The sequence below is a fragment of the Musca autumnalis genome, unplaced genomic scaffold (assembly GCF_047663935.1).
Source record: "Musca autumnalis isolate F117 unplaced genomic scaffold, ASM4766393v1 scaffold_2, whole genome shotgun sequence".
NCBI lineage: Eukaryota > Metazoa > Arthropoda > Insecta > Diptera > Muscidae > Musca > Musca autumnalis.
Genome location: NW_027411755.1, coordinates 252,485,595 through 252,507,494, shown reverse-complemented (window position 1 = coordinate 252,507,494; position 21,900 = coordinate 252,485,595). Strand labels below are relative to the sequence as shown.

The 21,900-nt window shown below is 37.0% G+C and overlaps 1 protein-coding gene across 1 annotated transcript in view; it reads left to right on the top strand.

Moving 5' to 3' along the window:
* The first annotated feature begins 9,707 nt into the window (after positions 1–9,707).
* The window catches only part of LOC141395466 (protein phosphatase 1L), a 76,836-nt gene continuing 64,643 nt past the window's right edge, over positions 9,708–21,900 (top strand). Inside the window, exon 1 of the mRNA XM_073971355.1 lies at positions 9,708–10,918. Coding sequence (XP_073827456.1) covers positions 10,837–10,918 — 82 coding nt within the window. The 5' untranslated portion in view covers positions 9,708–10,836. The remainder of the gene's footprint in view (positions 10,919–21,900) is intronic.

The window sequence follows — 21,900 nt, the reverse complement described above, 5'->3', positions numbered from 1 at the left end:
CATGTGGAACATCAGGGAAATAGTCCCTGTTCCAAAACCAGGCAAACCGCCGCCCAATTACATTACTATCAACTGTGGTAAATATTCTTGAAGCTATCCTCCCGACCTACTTCACGAATTCCTTGACTACAGTCCTCAGTGAAGTTACCACAAGAATTACAGAAAAACTAAACAGCAAAAATACTACACAACAGAACAATACGTATGGCCCTTGACATATCGAAAGCCTTCGGCACTGTGAACCATACCAGCGTCTGAGGGACGTCATGGATACCTCTCTCCCAATCAATTCAAGAGATAATTGTTAAACTACATATCCAATATGCAGTCGAAAATATAACATCACCATGAAGAATGAAGAAATCTTGTCCTCGATTTATATGCCGTATGTGGACCCCGATCTGACAAGCAAGTATAAAAGCCGCGAACAGCTTCACAACATTTGGTCCAGATGGATTGGCTACAAAGATGCTTAAACATACATACGTTCCCACAACATCACCGAAGAGACAAGGGAGACTTCCCTCATATCAATGAGTACACGCTGATTCATATTGACTCAAGAACGCCATGTGCTACGATACCACTTGTAGAAAAGTTTTTCATCACTAAAATACTCAAGAAATGTAAGCCAACATTACGCTGAAAATGTTGATGTTGGTCGGGCATTGAACCGCAAATCTTCTGAGTACAAGGTGGACGTGCTTACCACTGCACCGCGGTTGCTCCAAAAATGCTAAAACACATCGGGAAAATAGTCCCGGTAGCCAAAATACCATATGATGCTTTTACGAGTCGGAAGACAGCAAACTGGTACCTATCACTAAGATACCATATCGACACCTCCAAATAATAGTATGCTAAGTCTAAAAAGTGAGTTTTGCAGGAGAAGCTCTCAAAGTGTGGACATTTTTTTGAACTTCAGTACTATGCTAAGTCAATATTTGTTTATAACTTCTGTTCAGATTGACCGATCATTACCAAAATTTGACAGTATTTAAGTTAAAGGACGTTCGACACCTCCAAGTAATAGTTTGCTAATTCTGAACAGTGAGATTTGCAGGACAAGCTCCAAAAATTTGGAAATTTCTTTGACCTTCAGTACTATGCTAAGTAAATATTTGTTTATAACTTCGGTTCGGATTGTCCGATTATTACCAAAATTTAACAGAATTTAAGTTAAAGGACGTTAAATATAAAAATGTAAAGAACTTGAAAACATGCTAAGTCGACTTAGCATACTATTGTTTGGTGGCGCCGATATGGGATGATAATTTTAGTATTGTGTTGGGAAGAATACAGAAGTTAGTCGAGAAACAGAACAGTGGGAAAGTGGAGACTCCTTACAGAAGATAGTCGGACTTGGCATCAAGTTTGCCACTGAAAAGTCTGAAAAAGTCTACCTACTTTATGCTAGGAATGTTATGCTTACGAATCCCTTCAAAACAGACGGAAGCAACAAATGCAGATACATCTGGATCGTTGAAAAGCTTCTTCTACTGAACTACTGCAAACTCCCTCTTGCCAAAATAACTTTAATTTAATTCTTCTCTTTAATTACAGTAGAGGGGACTTCACAACGGTATGGATGGAAGGTGGACGTAGCAGGTCTGTCGTACAGTTCTCGACGTACATCACGTACGAGAATTCCAGCCCACCAAGCAAGGCAACGCAGCTGTTGGATGCGTTGGGGAGCATAGACTTGGTAATCCTTGGGTGAGACGCAAATGCTCACGACTTCCAATGGGGTAGCAGCGACACAAATGGCAGAGGTGAGTCTATATTCAAGTTTATTTTAATGTAAAACCGGAAGTTGTGGACCGGTATTGTTCCATGAAACTAAGTTTTTATCAAATATGACGAAGACAAATGTTGGACCAAACCGGTTGAACAGTTCGAGAGTTATCGTGCACTCCATCCACAATGTATGGTGCCATTGGGGATTTTTACACCTTTCGGACTGTTTTCTCAACAAGTATGGACTTGCGCCTGAAAAAACTTATAGCGTCGTAATTGAGATAACGAATGCATGTTGCTTCAACAAAAATCAAAGTGATTCGAGTGCAGGTCTTAAAGTGCACTTATCCGAAATTTTGTGTGGGAGGTACCCGAAGGAGTATACCGATTGAGTCCATATTGGAACCTCATCATTTGGGGAACAGTGAATACAAGTTGTTACAACAAAAATCAAAGCGATTCGAGAGCAGGTCCTAAACTGAACTTTTCCAAAATTTTGTGTGAGAGGTACCCGAAGGAGTATACCGATTGAGTCCATATTGGAACCTCATCTAAGTCTGGTAGAAATTTCACGGTGTACAAAGCATGGGCCAAATCGGTTGCTCCATTCAAGAGTTATCGTGCGCACAAATTTTCCGAACTTTTGTGGGGGAGGTACCGGAAGGAGTGGACCGATATAACCCATCTTCGAATTTAAACTAAGTTTGGGCAAAATAAAATAAAAAAGCCAAATTTTAGACCGAATCGGTTGATCCGTTCGAGAGTTATCGTACGCTCCAGCCAGCCAGCCGGCCAGACAGACAGACGGACGGACATTGCTAAATCGACTCCAAATTGTCTGAAACACATTTCGTCCAAACATACTTGGGGTCTAAAACCATTATTTCGATTATGCACATTTTGCCCGTTTAAAAGTGTATATACCTTCGTTAGCATAAATCCTGAGGGTATGAAACAAGTAAAAAAGTATCAGTCGGCTTTGCCGACAGCCGGTGTGAATTGAAACTTTTATCTAATGACAATATCGTCTACGTCTATTATCGGCCTCGCAGATTTTCTGGCCAATTTTTGGAAGTATGAACATGTCGACAAATAAATATATTTGGTTTGAAGCTCAAAAGTGTGCGGGGATGTACTTAAAGGAATAGACCGACATAGTCCATTTGGAAGTGGATCTTATTTTGCGAGCCATTCCTTTCGATAGATAAATTGAATTTTTGTGGGAGAGGAGAAGACCGATATATGGACCATTTGTGATGTAAAACTATATTTGGAAAAAATATTAGGACATCCAAGGTTTGGACCGTTGATCCGTCCAATAGATATAACACGTAAAATGTTATTGACATTTTATTTAACATTTGATGCTGAACCGTTCGAGAGTTATCGTGCTCTTCAACCACATAGTGCCATAGGGCTTTTTACAGCTTTCGGGTTATTTTCTTAGATAATATGGCCTTGCCCCTGTAAAAACTTGTACCGCCGTAAAGGGGCCATCGAATACAAGTTGTTACAACAAAGATCAAAGCGATTCAAGATCATTTTAGTTAAAAGTGGACCGATATGGCTCATCTTCGAACTTAAACTAAGTTCGGACAGAATATTACAATGGTCAACTTTTGGATCGAATCGGCAGATCTGTTGGAAAATTATCGTGCGCTCCAACCATTACACATGGTGTCAAAGGGTTTTTTAACTTTTTGGCTATTTTCTAAGGATGTATAGACTTACCCCTGATAAAATTTTGTAACGTCGTAATGCGGGTAGCGAATACAAGTTGTTACAACAAAAATCAAAGCGATTGGAGAGCAGGACCTAAACTGAACTTTTCGGAAATTTTGTGTGGGAGGTACTCGAAGCAGTAGACCGATATAGTCCACATTGGAACCTCACTTATTATACCCTCAACCTTTAGGCTATGAAGGGTATATACACTTTCATACGGGCAAAATGTGCCTCATCGAAATAATGGTTTTAGACCCCAAGTATGTTTGGACGAAATGTGTTTCTGACAATTTGGAGTCGATTGAGCAATGTCCGTCCGTCTGTCTGTCTGTCTGGCTGGCTGGAGCGCACGATAACTCTCGAAGGGATGAACCGATTCGGTTCAAATTTTGGCTTTCGTAATATTTTGTCCAAACTTAGTTTAAGTTCGAAGATGAGCTATATCGATCCACTCCTTCCGGTACATCCCCCACAAAAGTTCGAAAATGTTCGGAAAATTTGTACGCACGATAACTCTTGAAGCGTGTAACCGATTTGGTCCATACTTTGCCCATCGTGGAGCGTGTACCAGACTTAGATTAGGTTTTAATATGGACTCAATCGGTCCACTCCGTCGGGTACCTGCCACACAAAATTTCGGAGAAGTTCAGTTTAGGGCCATCTCTCGAATCGCTTTGATTTTTGTTTTAGCAACTTGTATTCACTGCCGTCCATACGACGGTACAAGTTTCATCAGGGGCAAGTCCATAATTTCTGAGAAAATAGCCTGAAAGTTGCAAAAAAACCCCTATGACACCGTGTGAGGAGGTTGGAGGGCAAAATAACTCTCGAACAGGTCTGCCGATTCGGTCCGAAGTTTGGCCTTAGTAATATTTTGTCCAAACATACTTTATGTTCGAAGATAAGCCATATCGGTCCACTCCTTCAGGTACCTCCCCCAAAAAAGTTAAAAAATATTCGGAAAAATTGTGCGTACGATAACTCTTGAAAGGATTGGCCGAATTGGTCTATACTTTACACATCCTAATATATCTACCAGATATAGATCAGGTTCAAATATGGACTATATTTGTCCACTTCATCCGGTACCTCCCACACAAAATTTCGGATAAGTTCACTTTAAGACCTGTTATCGAATCACTTTGATTTTTGTTGAAGCAACTTGCATTCGCTGCCTCAATTACGATGGTAAAAGTTTTTTTTTAGGGGCAAGTCCATACTTCTTGAGCAAACAGCCCGAAGAGTGTAAAAACCCCCATGGCACTATATGTTGAGGCTGGAGATCCACTTCCATAACGGTCAATGTCGATCCATTCCTTTTAGTATCTCCTCCGCAAAACTTTTGATCTTTAATCCTAATCAACATTTTTGTCGGTTCAATCGCCCAAAAGTTTTAAACCCCCCTAAATACATACGTATTTTGGGAAAAAAATTGTTTCAATATACACAGGCTGAGGGCATATCTCTGTCGGCAAAGCCGACTGATACTTTTTTACTTGTTTTTACAATACTTTTTTTCGGATTTTTCTAAGTCCTAAAAATGTATGTTCCCAGCAAAATGTTCGATGCCAAAGATGTCATTCAATCATGGGTGTAAGTGAGCTGGCATGCCATCTTTTTAGCACCTTCATCGATTAACTTTATATGAGCGTGGACCCCAAAAGATGCTATTTATTTTTGGATCCAAAGCATGTCATTTACACCAATGCTTGGACCTGTCATTTTCACCAATGCTTTGGCATGTCATTTTCACCAATGTTTTGGCATGTCATTTTCACCAACCCTTTGCTATGAAATTATCATTACGACGAGAGTTTTGACAACGTTGGTTGTGATATCGATCAAGCCTATTGTAAATAATTAATCTTAAAACACAAAATTCATCTCTATTGCATCAAGGAATGGGTTCAAATGCTGATGAAAAGATCGGATCTTTCACGACTTCCTTTGCATTGGTTCAAATGCTAATGAAAAGATCGGATCTTTCACGACTTCGTTTGAATCAATCCAAAAGATGCCATGAAATCACGTCATCGCATGGAACCCCTTCCTTAAAATTTTGCTTGGTTGAGTTTTGCTAACTTCGCCATCCTTCGCCATTCTCCAAATTTTTTGAAGAATGTTCGAAATAGAAAAACGTTTAAATGAAAGGTGCTTAAACATGTGCATGGATAAGCAAAATCAAAAAACAAAACAAAAAATCGCCGGAGGGATTTTCAAATAGCGGTCAAGAGTCACATTTTTTATGTTTTCAAGCTTTTAGGTTTTCAGGATTTTGCTTGGAAAAGGCAAGTCCTGTCGAAATAATACTAAAGAAAATGGGCTTAAATGTCGTTTAGGGGGGAAGTCCATACTTCCCGAGATATGGGTCTTGACATTTCGGAAAAATCGTACTTTCACACCTTTAGGTTATTTAGGGGCACCTCTCGGATCGGGCTGAAATTTTTACAGTAGATAGCCCTTAGGACCCTGATTCCAAGGATATATAATTTTCCGTGGGAAAGTCTATACTTCCCGATATATGGGTCTTGACATTTTACAATTCTAACGTGGGCAATATGGGCATCGTTTTAAAGCTTATGGAGTGTACTTTTATGCGCGCGACCTATTTTTAAACTTTTTATAGGAGAATGTATTAAATTCCTGTTCAAAGCCGGCTACTTAGGAAACTTTAAATTTACAAGAGAGTTTTGATCGCGTAGCCCACTTTTGACCCTGTCCATTAGAGAAAGTCTTAAATCCCCGGCCGAAGGCCGGCTACTCAAGAACACTTTCAATTTAAAAGAGAGTTTTGATCGCGTAGCCCACTTTTGACCCTGTCCATAGGAGAAAGTCTTAAGTCACCGGCCGAAGGCCGCTTACTTAAGAACAAGACCCATTTTCCCCCTGGAAAATTATATATCGTTGGAATCAGGGTCCCAAGGGCTATCTACTGTAAAAATTTCAGCCCGATCCGAGAGGTGCCCCTAAATAACCTAAAGGTGTGAAAGTACGAAATTTCCGAAATGTCAAGACCCATATCTCGGGAAGTATGGACTTCCCCGGACGAGGGCCGCCTACTTAAGAACAAGACCCATATCTCGGGAAGTATGGACTTCCCCCCGGAAAATTATATATAGTTGGAATCAGGGTCGCAAGGGCTATCTATGGTAACAATTTCGGACCGATCCGAGAAGTGCCCCCTAAACGACACCTGTTCCAGAAAATGTTGTGGAGGATTTTCACTGCCAACAACATTTTCTTTAGTCCCATTTCGACAGAACTTGTTGTTTCCAAGCAAAATGCTGAAAACCGAAAATAAATCTAAAAATGTGAACTTTGACCGTGATTTATTTTAAAATCCCTCCAGCGATCTTTTTCTTGTTTTTGGATTTTTCTCGTCTATGAACATTGCTGTTTCAGAATCCACAATGCATTGTCCCAATTTGAACATCTATATCTCAAAAATGGTAAAACCTACCGAAACACCATTAAGGTCAATCTTGTAGAGAATTTTCATTGCTACAACATTTTTTTAGTCTTATTACGATAGGAACTGCGGTTTCCTAGTAAAACCTTGAAAACATTAAAAAAACTAAAAGCGCGATATTTGACGGCGATTTATTTGAAATTCGTCCAGCGATTTTTTCTTGTTTTTTTGATTTTTCTCATCTATGAACACTGTAGTTTCAGAATCCACAAAAACTTCCCAGATGTAATATTAGTAAAGGCGCACCGTGGCAAGTATATACACATTTATACTACGATTAAAATTTTTTCCTTTATCATATCAAAAAAAAAAAAAAATAGTAAAAAAAAGTAAAAAAGCATAATACCCTAGACAGACGGCAGAGTTAATTTGCATTCAAAATTCCTTAATTTGAATTAACTTTTTACCCTAACAGACGATAGTTTCTGCATTTATGAAACAGCTGTTTGTGTTGTTTGTTTGTACCCAGCAGACCATTTCATAAAGTTTTACAAAAGTTCGCCAAAATATGCGAAACAAACACACTTTCTACCATTGACCTTTTCACCACGATAATGCAAAAATAAATTAAATTTATTCGCGATATTTTTGAGTCCTTTTAATATAAAAAAATGTCGCAAAACTCTAAAGGAACATTTGAAGAAGATATTATTTTCGATAGAATTGGTATGGTGGGTAATGAAATGCTTGTGAAAATAAACATTTTAAAAATAGATTTGATAGAAGGCGCGAAAAAGGATTAGCTGCTATTCTATTCGAGAAAGACCACAACTTATTTGAAAGAAACGCGAAAATGTCTGATTATTTTCTTAAACATGGAAATTTGACAAAAGACAATTGATTTTCAATGCAAATTGTGTCTCAGAGCATGAATATGCTCTCTCTCCTACATAAATATGGACTCTCTTTTACAGCATTGCCATATTGAAATACCTAAATTCAGTTTAAATTTCCTTTGATTTTGTGCATTAAGAATGTGGATAATGCACGAATTAATTTGAATTAAGACAGTTAATGCAAATTAACGCTGCCGTCCGTCTAGGGTATAAGGCGGCTTTGCCGACAGGCTGTTTGAATTGAAACTATCATCTAATGACAATATCGTCTACGTCTATTATCGGCTATGCAGATTTTGTAGCCCTTTTTGGAAGTATGAACATGCCGACAAATAAATATATTTGGTTTGAAGCTCAAAAGTGTGCGGAGGATGTACTTAAAGGAATGGACCAAGATAGTCCATTTGGAAGTGGATTTTATTTTGCGAGCCATTCCTTTTGATAGATAGAATTTTTGTGAGGAGGAGAAGACCGATGGTCCATCATTTCTGAAGTAAAACTACATTTGGACAAACAATTAGGAAATCCAAGGTTTGGACCTTTGATCCGTTCAACAGATATAACACGTAAAATGTTAGTGGCATTTTATTTAGCATTTGGGGCTGTACCGTTCGAGAGTTATTGTGCGCTCCAACCACTAGCGAATACAAGTTGTTACAACAAAAATCAAAGCGATTAAAGATCATTTTAGTTAAAAGTGGACCGATATGGCTCATCTTCGAACTTAAACTAAAGTTCGGACTAAATATTACAATGACCAACTTTTGGATCGAATCGGCAGATCTGTTCGAAAGTTATCGTGCGCTCCAATGTGTCAAAGGGATTTTTTAAACTTTTTGGCTATTTTCTCAGGAAGCATAGAATTGCCCCTGATAAAATTTGTAACGTCGTAATGCGGATAGCGTATACAAGTTGTTACAACAAAAATCAAAGCGATTCGAGAGCAGGTCCCAAACTGAACTTTTCCGAAATTTTGTGTGGGAGGTAACCGAAGGAGGGGACCGATATGGTCCATCTTCGAACTTAAACTAAGTTTGGACAACATATTACGAAGTGCAAAATTTGGTTCGAATCGGTTGATTCGTTCGAGAGTTATCGTTCGCTCCAACCAACCAGACAGACAGACGGACGGACATTGCTAAATCGACTCCAAATTGTATGAAATTAATTATTTCCATGAGGGATATTTTACCCGAGCATAAATGCTCAGGGTATAATTAGTAGATTCTTGCAGTTCTGGAACAGACCAAAAATTTTAATGTTCTTCCTTAATTTTTGGTACCACTGTCTAACAATCAAATAGCAACAACACGACATAATTGACACTCATTATGTTCTCTTATGAGCTAAAAAAATATCTATCAATAACAATAAATCTCATAAAATACTTGCCACACTATACGCACTTTTCTTCTCCCTCTCATATGATACTAAATAAGATGTTCTCATTCTCTCATACCCCAATTCCAAGCACTCTCTCTCAATCACTGGCAGCCAGCTAATTTGTCTTCTTACTAGCTAGCTATAGCTTTAGTAACTAAACTAATTACAACAACAACAAAACACACATAAACGTATACAATACGGATAACGCATACGCTAAGGTGGACTGTACACCTTGACGTATACGTAATGTAAACATACAAAAGGTTTTGTATAGATACGTATGTACGTGTGTGTGTTTTTTGTTTTGTGTTTCTGTTATGATAACGGCGGCGACACAGTTTCATTTAGAACTGCATTTCTTTCATTAGTTGTGCAAGTGTGTGTGTACGTGTTTTCGTGTGGCAGCAATGGTATCCAAGCGACCGACGTTGACAGCTGTAATTTGTTGTTGTTCTTATTGAACAAGAACAACGTGCAAAATAATGTAGAAATCCCTCTCTTCTAGACTATAAACCTTTTCCTATTTAGATTTTTAGCACTACTCACTGCTCTCTGTTTTGTCTACAACTAGAAGCAAATAAGTCGACAACAAAAGGAATGGTGACAGTGGTATGGCAGAGTCGCTGTGTCTCATTTCCGATATATGTCGCGATATTTGGTGGAGGAGGCGGCGACGTCTATCATGATACATTTTATATAGTATATTTTATTTGTTGTGCCGCGGCCGCCACCGCAACTCGTGGTGTTTTTAACTGTCACCCAAGAGTGTGTGTGTGTGCTAATGTGTCTCTGAATGATAAACAAAACAAGAATAACAGGGAAATTATATGTGTCCGTTATTTTCTCGTGATTTCTTTCGGAGACGGATGGACAACACAAACCATTGTAATTGTCCACCTCTACTTCTCAGACTTTTGCGCGCTCTTTTTTTCGCTCACTCTCCACCGCCACCAGACAGATTCTGAGTTGAATTTTCTTTGAACTTTCATATTGTGGCGGTTGTCTGTGGTTGACGTTTTAGCAAATACGATTTCAGTTGTTTTCAGAAAATTGCCTATAAATTAGCCAAAAAACGAGAGATTGTTTTCGGTCAGTGGTGCAGTGCAGCAGTACTCAGTGCTAAAGAAAATAAGTGAAAATCAAAACAAATATTTTTGTATTATTAATTGTGTGCGTTTTATTAGCTTTATAATGTACGCGCAATATTTGACAATGAACTTGTCTTCCATAACAGCAACTAACGTCTATCGGTTGTAAGAAGTGAAAAGAAGTGACATCGTTGTCAAACAAAACAAAAACAAATATTAAATCGAATTATCCAATGTTATGGCCACAAAAACACGCGAACAAACAAACAAATAGTATTGAATTTTAATGACAAACGAAAGAAATAACTTGCAATAGTGTTGTCTGTCCTCCGCTCCACCACTATGAATGGCAAAAATACAAAGTCATTGTCAAGTTATTATTACAAAAACAATAATAACAGTATTATAGCTGTAAATCAAATTTTAAACAGCACCATCGTCGTCATCGCCGCCTTTGTGTGACCATCGTCTTTAATAATACAAATTGAATTGGACAATTTGTCTTGTTGTTGTTATCCCAACATTGTTTGTAGCTGTTGTTGTTTTTTCGACACCCAATAAATTATCTAATTAATTAAAACCAACAACAACAAATATGGATATCCACCTACAACAACACCATCATCATTACATTTCCTTTCGTCGATCCTTAAAGCGTTCGATTAGCTTTAATACAGGTATGTATCCACCAAGCCCCAAGTCTGTGCTGTCATTTTGTATGTTTCCTTATAATGACCTTGTAGGTGTGTTACGGTCATTGTTCGTTGATCTTCCTAAATTATATTTGAACAATTGAAATCGTTGATTTTGAAAGTGGATTAAGTCTTTTCGGTGGAAAAAAAGTGAGACAAGTAAAAACGAGTGCGGCGATCGTACAGAATGGACTTTTTTATATCATCCACACATATCCTCCACTGTGAAATACTTAGACAGTGAAAATACGTGATAATGTGAGCAAAATAAATTTGGACGTCAAAACGTCAATATGATCCCTTACTTTTCCAGTACAAGCAAGGCATATTGAATAGGCAGTGGTGTCACACTCGCTGTTCCAATATGAAGTGTCGAATCCCTTTGTAACAAAATTATGTTTGTTGTAATTTCCCCAACAACATAAAGAAAATGTTGACATAACATACACGGTGCGCCTGAACCAATTTTAAATGGAAGATGCTTACATCTGCGAAGTTTTTATGGATTCTGAAACAACAATATTCATAGATGAGAAAAAAAATAAAAAAATCGTCGGAGCGCTTTTAACATAAATCGAGGTGAAAGTTCACATTATTAGGGCCTCGGCACATAAGAAGCATGGCATTCCTGCTGAAGTCATATCTGGTAAAAGACTAAAGACAAAGTTCGAAATGTCAGAAATTAAGCAGCAAAGCAGGGCACGCAGGCGAGGTAGCTTATGTACCCAAGCCCTTAAGGATTTTTTAGGTATTCACTAGTTTGCATGGAAACCGCAAGTCCTATCGAAATGGGAATAGAGAAAATATTGTATCTGTGAAAATTAACTGATCTTTATGATATTTTCGTATGTTTTACCATTTTTAAGATATAGAAGTTCAAATTGGGACAATGTCAGTGCATGCATGTATCGCCTTCTTATAAAACAATGTCATGTACGGTGGGTCTTAACTAACTTTAAATAAAAACCGCTTATACCTGGGTTCTGAACCAGCAATGTTAATGTTGAGCTCCCTTCATTTAATGTTGGTTCAAAAGCACCGTGACCCCTCAGCATAATGTTAGCGACATTTTCTGAGTTTTTCAGCCATGTAAAACTTCTCTACAAGTGGTGTCCCAATTCGAAATCGCCTATAAAAAAAGTAGGTCCCCTATCATTGAGGTAATATGAATTATGGTCCACTCACTGACAGCAGAGATGTCGCCTTTATCGCCTCTAGCATTTTTGTTTGAACACACATACATATCGTCACCATAAATGCCCGAAGACGAAACCCACATGAAAATCGAGATTCTTTTTTTGATGGAATCTGATACATAAAGCTAAAATACATGCTCTGGCACAATTTCAAGCTTCTACGTTAAAAAATAAGGATCCTATTTAAGGAATGGCTTTTCGGAAAATGGAAAAAATTTGAAGATATTGTTGTAATGACGGATCCCAAAACCAAGCGTTTTCGCGGTTTTAGTTTCATTTCGTATTCCCTTCGTACATGATTGATAATACTCCAAATACTAGCCATCATAAGATTGATATTCTATATAAAAGTTTTTCATTTTATAACGTTTTTTCCTTCTCCTGTAAAGTTTTCATTTTGTGGGTTACGTCTTCGGGCATTTATGGTGACGATATGTATATATGTATTTATTTTCGTAGGTTTGGAAGTTTCCGTATTTGCTAATGGGTACTTTACACGATATGTATTTTACATATGGGTTATCACTTTTTATATACAAAATGTATACGCAAAGTGACAACCCATATGTAAAATACATATCGTGTAAAGTACCCATAAGGCGTTTGTGGCGGAGGTATAAGAAATAGTGCACTTTATTATTCTTCTGACAGATGCAATCAACACTTTTTGCACTCTCTTCAATTCTTCTTTACTACTTCCTCTTATAGAGGGTTTTTCTATTCTATATAAGCTTCATATGGATATCGTCTATTTTATAGAAGTTTTTTACGGAGGCCATCTATTCTATAGACGCCTTTAATAGAGGTCTTTTTTCATAAAAGCCTCCTGTAGGCCTTTTATTGTATAGATGCCTACCATGGAGGCCTTCTATTCTATATAAACCTCCTGTGGAGCTCTTCTATTTTATAAAAGCCTCATAGGAGGTTTTCATTTTATAGAAGCCTCCTATAAATGCCTTCTATTTTATTGAAGCCTCCTTGTTTTCTGCCTATTATACCTACTATGGAGGCCTTCTATTCTATATAAGCCTCCTGTAAAGGCCTTCTATTATATAAGACTTCTATTGATGTTTTCTATTCAATAGAAGCCTTCTATATACATAGGTCTTCTATTCCATGGAAGCCTTCTATGACATCCATTCCGTAGAAGCTTTCTGTTCTATAGGAGCCTCTTTGCAGGCCTTCCATGACCTTCAATTCAATAGAAGTCTCTTATAAAGGCCTTCTGTTCTACAGAAGCCTCTTATGAAAGCCATGGAGGCCTTGTATTCTATAGAATCCTCTTATGACGGCCCTCAATTCTATAGAAGCCTCTTATGAAGGCCTTCTGTTCTATAGAAGCCTCCTGTGGAGGCCTTCTATCTGTCTCCATAGAACGTTTTTCTATGCTACTGAAGATTCTTGGGGAGGCCTTTATATCACTGTGACACAAAACGGAACTCAAAGTCTGGGAAGAGGGTGGAAAATTCCTTTTGAAGATGAAAGCCCTTGGTGCGTATATTAAGAACCCAAAAGGAAATTTTCGCCATAGGTCAAGTTTCTGAGATATCGCGCGATGAATTTTTTGATTTTTCCCCAATAATAATTGGGAAAATAGCTTCATATATCTCTTTGTAGTTTGGTTTTGAGATTACATGTCTTCAGTCAAATCGATTGGCGAATCTTTTTGTAGAACATTTAATTCTTCTAACTCAATTCCTTTCATATCCTTTTCGTCCTTTATTTATTGAACCGTAGTAGAAGTACCACAAGATGAGATTTTTCAACATCCAAATATTCTACAAAAATGTTGCTCAGAAGATTTTAGATATTGTTCTCTTTGGCAACTAATCAATATGGACCCGTTTTCATTGTCCTTTTTGATGTTTACTCGGTCTTGGTTCAGAAAAAACATGTTTGATTTTTCTGTATATTCGATATTGGTTATTTATTGGTATGTACACTTACCAATTGGTTGTTGCTTATGTAGACATCCTGCTCCTGTAATAAAGAACACGTTAATAACAAATTTTCATGAACCGGATATTCCAACACCGATTTTTGAACCGGTTTTAAGTAACCCATTAATAAGCATACCATTACAAAGCTTATAGAGTTGTCATTCAAATAAAAATAATTCGCTGATTGAAACTTTGCTAGTTGCAGCGCATCTTGGCGTCATTTACCTTCCCTGATGACATTTGTGAAAGGCTGAACTATTATTTGTCTGATCTTACCATTTCTTCCACGCGAGAAATATACAAATATCCGCCAATAAATCCACGTCCATTCTGTTCACCACATGGGCGGGAGAGTTGAGAACAATAGAGTTGAATGTCATGGTCGACGGTAGCAGAATTCAGACCACAGACCAATGCAGGCCAGGGGGTCTTCATGGTCTAGAATAGGGGTGAGCACGCCTTTGTGCTAGCACACAGGCAAATTGCGAAAACGTACTCTTAGTTTTTTGTGAACCATAAACAATTAAAAGTTTATGCAATTTTTTATTTATATTTTTTAATAATTCGCATTGTGGACGATTTTAGACAACATTAATGTTTAAAAAATGTTGAAAAAAGTAATGAAACATCAAGAACAATTAAATATTAATTCTCTCTTAAATTTGCCTCTCTCTCGATTTTGCTCAGCATTGGTCTAGAACATAGCCGACCAAGAAGAGGGCACACAAAATTCTCAATATTTGCAACTTTTGACAGTGTGTTAGTAACGTTGTATGCACGCATGCTGCAAAACAAAAACAAATCAAAACATTTGTGTGCTCTTTCGTTGCGTTCGGGTCGTGTGTGTGTGAATTGCCGAAAAACTTCGTAACTTTAACAATACCACGACATTGGTCTAGAAAGAGACGTCCAACGTTACAAGAGATAACCCCTAGATCAACAAGCCTATCAAGCAGATGATTTAGTTTCATTATCAAGCTCTCTCCTTGAAATATGTCCAATAAAAGCAGAAATATCTGACATGGAAATAAAATTCTATAAACTGAACATTGAGTATCCTAACGCCAAACTATTTGGATTCAAATTTAACAAAATACCTCACATATAGCTTTTCAATGGTACCCATTTTCGGTTCAATGGTACCCGGGTCTAACCCGGGCTTTGTACCCGGACTTTCGGGTCCAATAACCGGGTAACCGTGTCCGTCCCCCAAGAAAATTATACATTTCCGTGATCAGCGCAACAATATCTACCTCTGGAAAAAATTTCAAAAAATCGGAGAGTTTTTACTAAACTAGAGTTAAGCCCAATATTCCGTCAAAGTATGCAAAGTTTATGTGCGATTTATAAAAATACAGTCAAAAATAAAAATGAACTACTAGTTGGAGGTGACAATAAATGTATTGCAAAAATTACCAAATCTACGGTTTTTTGGAGAATTACCAAAGTTATGTTCCTTAATCAGTTGTCTATCCACTTTGGACATTCATTGGAGCAGTAATGAGCTTAGTTAAACGAAAATTTAATGCTCGGCATGTTACACTCTAAGGGCACTGGTTCCCCAATTTTTTTAAAGCTTTATTTTTCATTGGAGGACATTTTTCGAGGGTTCATATCAGGAGTTTGGCCCGAGGTATTTATCAGTTTAGTTTTGTTATATGTATTACATAAGTAACTTACGCAAATAAGATTAATATGTCATGATCTGACCTTTGGAATGGTGGTATTTGAACGTGTTTGAGCTTTTTGGACCCGTTTTACCGGCTTTCAGAACAATGACTATTAAATATTTCCTAATGATGTCAGTGGGGATGTCTTCCCAATCATTATTATGTCCGTGAACCAGATTTTGCATACTTTTTTGCTCGCTAAAAAAATATAGCACCCAAAAATTCGGTATTCCATCTTTTCTAGAAGGTGTATAATTTCCATATTTGATGGGTTTTATTAGATTTGGCACACATTTCGGGATTTATAGTATAATATCTATACATTTAGTAAAAATGAAGTGATTCCAATAATATTGAGAGAGGAAATAGAGCTCTGTTGTAGGTCTTTTAAAATAATACACTGAGGGTCTATGTTTCCCTACAGTGTCCAGAGGTATTTCGATGTTTTCAAAACCAAAATCGGACTGTTTTGCATTGGCCCATTATCCGACAATACATTTTGGTCAAATATTTATTCTTTGCACGCTTGTCTGCGGTCGATTCGTCATTGTTTATTGTCAATATGGTCTCATACGTTGTTTACCTGTCTGAAGGCCCTCCACGACGGCTTTTATTATCACTGAACTTTACACATTCAATACTGTTAGTCCATTATTAGCCGCATAATAACTACAAACATTTGCAAAAATTATTAAGTTTTATAGTACTGCTTTTCCCTTTGCAAAACATTTATTGTCACCTAAAAGTAGGCTGACTTCATAAATGCAGTGTGATGCGTCAAATGACATCGTCGCGACTTCATAAATGCAGCATGTTTTTTTATTGACATCGTCGCGACTTCATAATGTCGCGCGACACGTCATATTGCGCAGTAATTGACAAATATGTGCAGTTTTACCACTTGGACTGCACAATAATTGACATTTCTTTAGTACTGTTAAGCGAACTGATATTTGCAAAGAAAACAAGAAAAATACATAAGAAACAATTGGAAATGGCGGATTTGTGGTAATTATTTAATATATTTATTTTCAAAAATTGTTAAAATTTTTATATGTGATTCTTATATATAATCTAGTGATAAAAGACGGAGTCATGAAAGAACAGATAATGAGGTAAATTAAGCAAATTGACCCAAAGACGAATTTGTAAAGTGTTTCGTAAACATGGTAATTTACGAAATTTTTTTAATATAATTGTTTATAAATGTACGATTTGAATCAAGATTATTGGCACTCAATTAGAAAGTGCTATGCGTTGTTAAAACCGAATTTTACATAAAGTAAACATAGTAAAGCAATGTGTGCGTTCATAAATGCAGCAAAATTACATGTCTTTTTTTTTGACAACGTCAGTGTTGCAAATCATATTTAATTCGTCTTTTTACGATTTTGTCAATATCTGCAATGTAAAAACTGAATTTATGAAGTCAGCCGTAGTATGTAATTCTTATTATACCCTACAGTGTAGGCCTACACCACCTTGTGGTAAGGGGTATTATGTCTTTGTGCATTAGTTTGTAACATGCAAAAGGAAACGAGATAGACCCATAGTTCCTTTTAGGGATATACATAGAATCACTTTCTGAGTCGATTTACGCATGTCCGTCTGTCTGTCCATGTATTTTTGTAAACAAAGTACAGGTCGCATTTATTGTCCGATTCGCATGAACATTGGGGAAGATAGTTTTTTTTGGCCAAAGGACGAACGCTATTTATATTGGTAAAGATCGGTTCAGATGTGGATATAGTCCCCATATATATCTTCGCCCGATTTAAGGCATTAGGTACACGAAACTATATTTGTCCGATTTCAAAGAAATTTGGAATGTGTGACGGTGGTTAGTCTAGAAATAACTGTTCCAAATCATATCAAAATCGGTTCAGATTTGGATATAGCTCCCATATATCGCACCTGTTGAACAAAAGGCTAGTAACTCAAAATTTTGAAATTTTCACTCTTCATCAAAAAACGATACATAATAATCAACTCCACCTACTGTAAAAAACTCCCATTGTTTTCTCTACTATTTCGTCAAAAAATACCGATAAGTCAATTTTCATCTCTTAAGAACAACTACTCTGTATCGACAAAGGAGACTTATTTCAAGTTGCGCCCACATGTTTCAGGCATTAGGTGTGTTCGTTTACTCAACAATTTGTACAAATTTGTACGAGTCCAGTAACTTCTTGTAATCGACTAAGGTCTTTGGCATTGTACTGTAGAGTAAACGAAAAACATCCAGTAACATTTTATACAAATTTTGAGTAAACGAACACACATAATTACATCACGATTTTTTCAGCAAAAGAGTAGTATTTCGAATTGTTCCCTCTTTATGTTAACAATCGCCGCCCATTTTTTCAGTTAAAGGGGCACAAGTCGAAATAATTTCTCTACTAAAACAAACATTTGTTTCAACAAAATGGTAGTAAATCGAAAAATGGTTAGAAATATGACCAAATACTTAATGAAATAAAAAGAAATCCAGTGATGTAGTGTAGTAAAAAAATATATCTTTACGATGGCCATGATACAATAAGAAGGTAGTATTACCAGCCCAGCTGAAACCCAACTGATGGTAAAATAATATGTCAATTGCATTGAATTTATTTCAAATTTTGACATCTTATGTTACCAAAAACGGCAGTTGCTGCTACCATTCTTATTGTATCATGACAATGGCATAGTTTTTTTGTATATTATGCTTTTAACATTAATAAAAATCGTTTTTTGTCTCTACTGAATAGTAGAAAATTTTGAGTTACTCCCCTTTTGTTGAACAGGTGCGATATATTTTCGACCGATTTGAGGTATTTGATGCACGAAACCCGCTATATATGTCCAATTTTGATGAAATTTGGACTATGTGACGGAATTTGGTCTACAAACAAGTAAGAAAAGCGTTAAGTTCGGTCGGGCCGAACTTTTTATACCCTCCACCACAAATTTCAGCCATTTCGGTGGATTAATGTGGCCACAACCTTCAAAATACCGAAATTCGGAAGGTACCGTTCTATGGGGGCTATATGATGGCGTGGACCTATACCTACAAATTTCTGGGGGAAAGCTTTATACGCCTAAAGAAGACTAAATACCAAATTTCAGCCATATCGGTTTGATAATGAGGCTAAAACGTTCAAAATATCGAAAATCGGGAGATATAGTATTATGGGGGCTATATCAACACGTGGACCTATATAAACATTTTATGGTAGAAATGTTTCTTAGCCTTTGGAAACACAAAATACAAAGTTACAACCGATTCTTTGGTCAAATGGGTCTAATACATTCAAAATATATTAAAATGACGCGTACTTTATAAGGGGTCTTATGTGGGGACTATATCAAAACGTGGACCTATATAACCCAACTTTGGTAGGAATGTTTTCTGGCCTCTGAAGACACAAAATACCAAATTACAACCAATTCGGTGGTAAAATGGGTCAAATATCTTAAAAATTCCTTAAAACGACGACGCGTCACGCGTCATTTTGTATGGGGGCTATACGAAAGCGTGGACCTACATAGCCCGCTTTCAATACCAAAAGTCCTACGTAAATATAACATATTTTCCCAAAATTTCATCAACCTACGTCAATCCGTTCGGACGCTAGAGTGATTTCCACAGACGGACAGACGGACGGACATGGCTATATCGATGTAGAATTGCACGCTGATCAAGAATATATATACTTTGTGGGGTCTACAATGATTATTCCGAGTAGTTACAAACGTAGTGACAAACTTAATATACCCCCATCCTATGGTGGAGGGTATAATAAATGTGAAAAATTATATCGAAATCTGTTCCGACAGTGGTGTGGGGTATTATATAGTCGGCCCCGCCCGACTTTTATCCTTTTCTTACTGGTTCGGAATTGGTGCTTGCTTATCCCCATTGCTTGCAACTCGTTGAAATATTCTCGTCAACGGGCCACCTTCTTTACCGCGGAAGAATTTCATGCGACACTCTTTTGGTTTTCTAAGTTTTTTTTAGTGTTCAATAAAAAAGTTTTTGATTCTGATAGTAATTTTCCACCATGAAGTTTCTAAATTCTTTGACTTTTAAGCTTCGTTCCAGTACTTTTTTAATGACAAAGTGTCAAAAGAGCAAACTGTCGAAAATGAGTCCAACTCACACATTTTTCCAAAATGTACGGGAACGAAAAAATGGCAGAAACGTCAAAAAATCTGGAACAAATGTCAAAGTCGGCGAATCAGAAGCCGACAAACATGTTGCACATTTTTGCTCGCTCAAATTTGTCGTGTAAAAAGTTTCTAAAGAGAAAGCTATTCAGCGCCATTTTTGTTCAAAGAGAAGTGAACATTTTGCAACTTTTTTGGTGTACGGGAACGCATTTCGGGGAAGAATGTGCAAAATGTGTTAAATGTGTAAAAACTTTCCAGTTTTGGAACGAAGCTTTATTCTTTGTTCCTTATAGTAATTGCAGTTTGCTGGCGTTCTGTTCCCTTCCCTTTGAAGCTCATAAAAATATGGTTTTGAAATTGGCCCACAGTGTATCAACATTCTCATTTCTATTTTATGATCTAACCCCCAGTTTTAGTAAAACAATTTATTCTCTCTCACACGAATTGTCAAATTTTGTAGATCAATTTTCTCGCCTTAGCGCAAATATAGAGCGCAGATTTTTAAATGAGGAATTCTTAACTGTATATGGAACTCATCTACGAAAAATTAAGTCTGTATGTCATCTGTGGGTTGAGCTATGGATGCCTAAATTATTACAAATATAGACGAACGAACAAAAATAAGTTACAAAAACAGGGGGTAAGTCCATATTTATACATATTCGGCAATTTTCCTTTTGGCAATTGTCAGTTTGTAGGATATAGAGGTGAGGCATATGGTAACCCTTTTGCCTCGCAACACCCCCATGGTACAATAATACAGGTAGCATTATCATGCCAGCTGATGGTAACATAATGTGTCAATTGCATTGAATTTATGTCAAATTTTGACATCTTATGTTGCCAACAATTGCCGATACGGCTACCTGTGTATTTGTACCATGCAACACCCTCTCTCACCGACAAACTGACAATTGCCTAATGTAAATATGGACTAAGTTAATTGAACTGAATTGTAATTTTAGTTCGCAGATTCGTTATCGGGTTGTCATCCCTGGAGCTCTTTCAATTGATCTGGCCAGAACTACAAGGTAATGGTCATATTTCGGACCCTCGTGTCACTGTGAAATTTCGGCATCTTTGCAGTCGGTTCATTCTGATAATTATATAATCAATAATCGACTTTCCATGCTCCTCGCTTGTGTACCTTTGTATGTGCTTATGTGGAAACATTTTAGTTATGTTCCAGAACTAAAAAGATTTTACACATTTAACCACCTTGAACCAATTGAAAATGTTCACTGAAAAAAATTCATGAAATGATGAGTTTCTAGATCGACTTCCATAGTCCCGGTCCACATTAGCGTGAATTTCATTAAAAACTTTCACGAAATTATGCGTTTCTAGATCGAGTTCTCGGCCCCTTGCCACATGGCGAAATAAATTTCATCAAAATATGCGCTCTTAGATCGAGTTCCATACTAGAGTAATTTTATTAAAGCTGTGTTCCAGAACTAAAAAGTTTTTACAATTTTTACGACTTTTACACATTTTACTTGAAAAAGCGTTCCCCTACACAAAAAAGTTGTAAAATGTTCACTTCTATTTGAACAAAAATGACGCTGAATGACGCTCTCTTTAAAAACTTTTTACACGACAAATTTGGGCGAGTAAAAAAAATAGTAACATGGTTGCCGGCGTCTGATTGGCTGATACGCCGACTTTGACATTTGTTCCAGTTTTTTTTGACGTATTTTCCATTTTTCCGTTCCCGAACTATTTCAAAAAACTTGTGTGTGAGAACAAATTTTTTACAATTCTCTCTTTTACGAGTTTTACCATTAAAAAGTACGGGAACGAAGCTTAAATTGCTATATTGGGTAACTCAATGTAAGAACCCCTATAAAATGGGAAAGTTTATAGTGCAAGTTTCAGCGTGTGGCATAAGACCGTGTTTAGACATACAAACTGGAAAGAAAATTTTTGTTCTCAATTTCTTTTAAAATTTCCTTGTTGTTTAGACACGGAAATCATGTTTGTGTCAATTTTATAATTTCTCTTATTCTTCT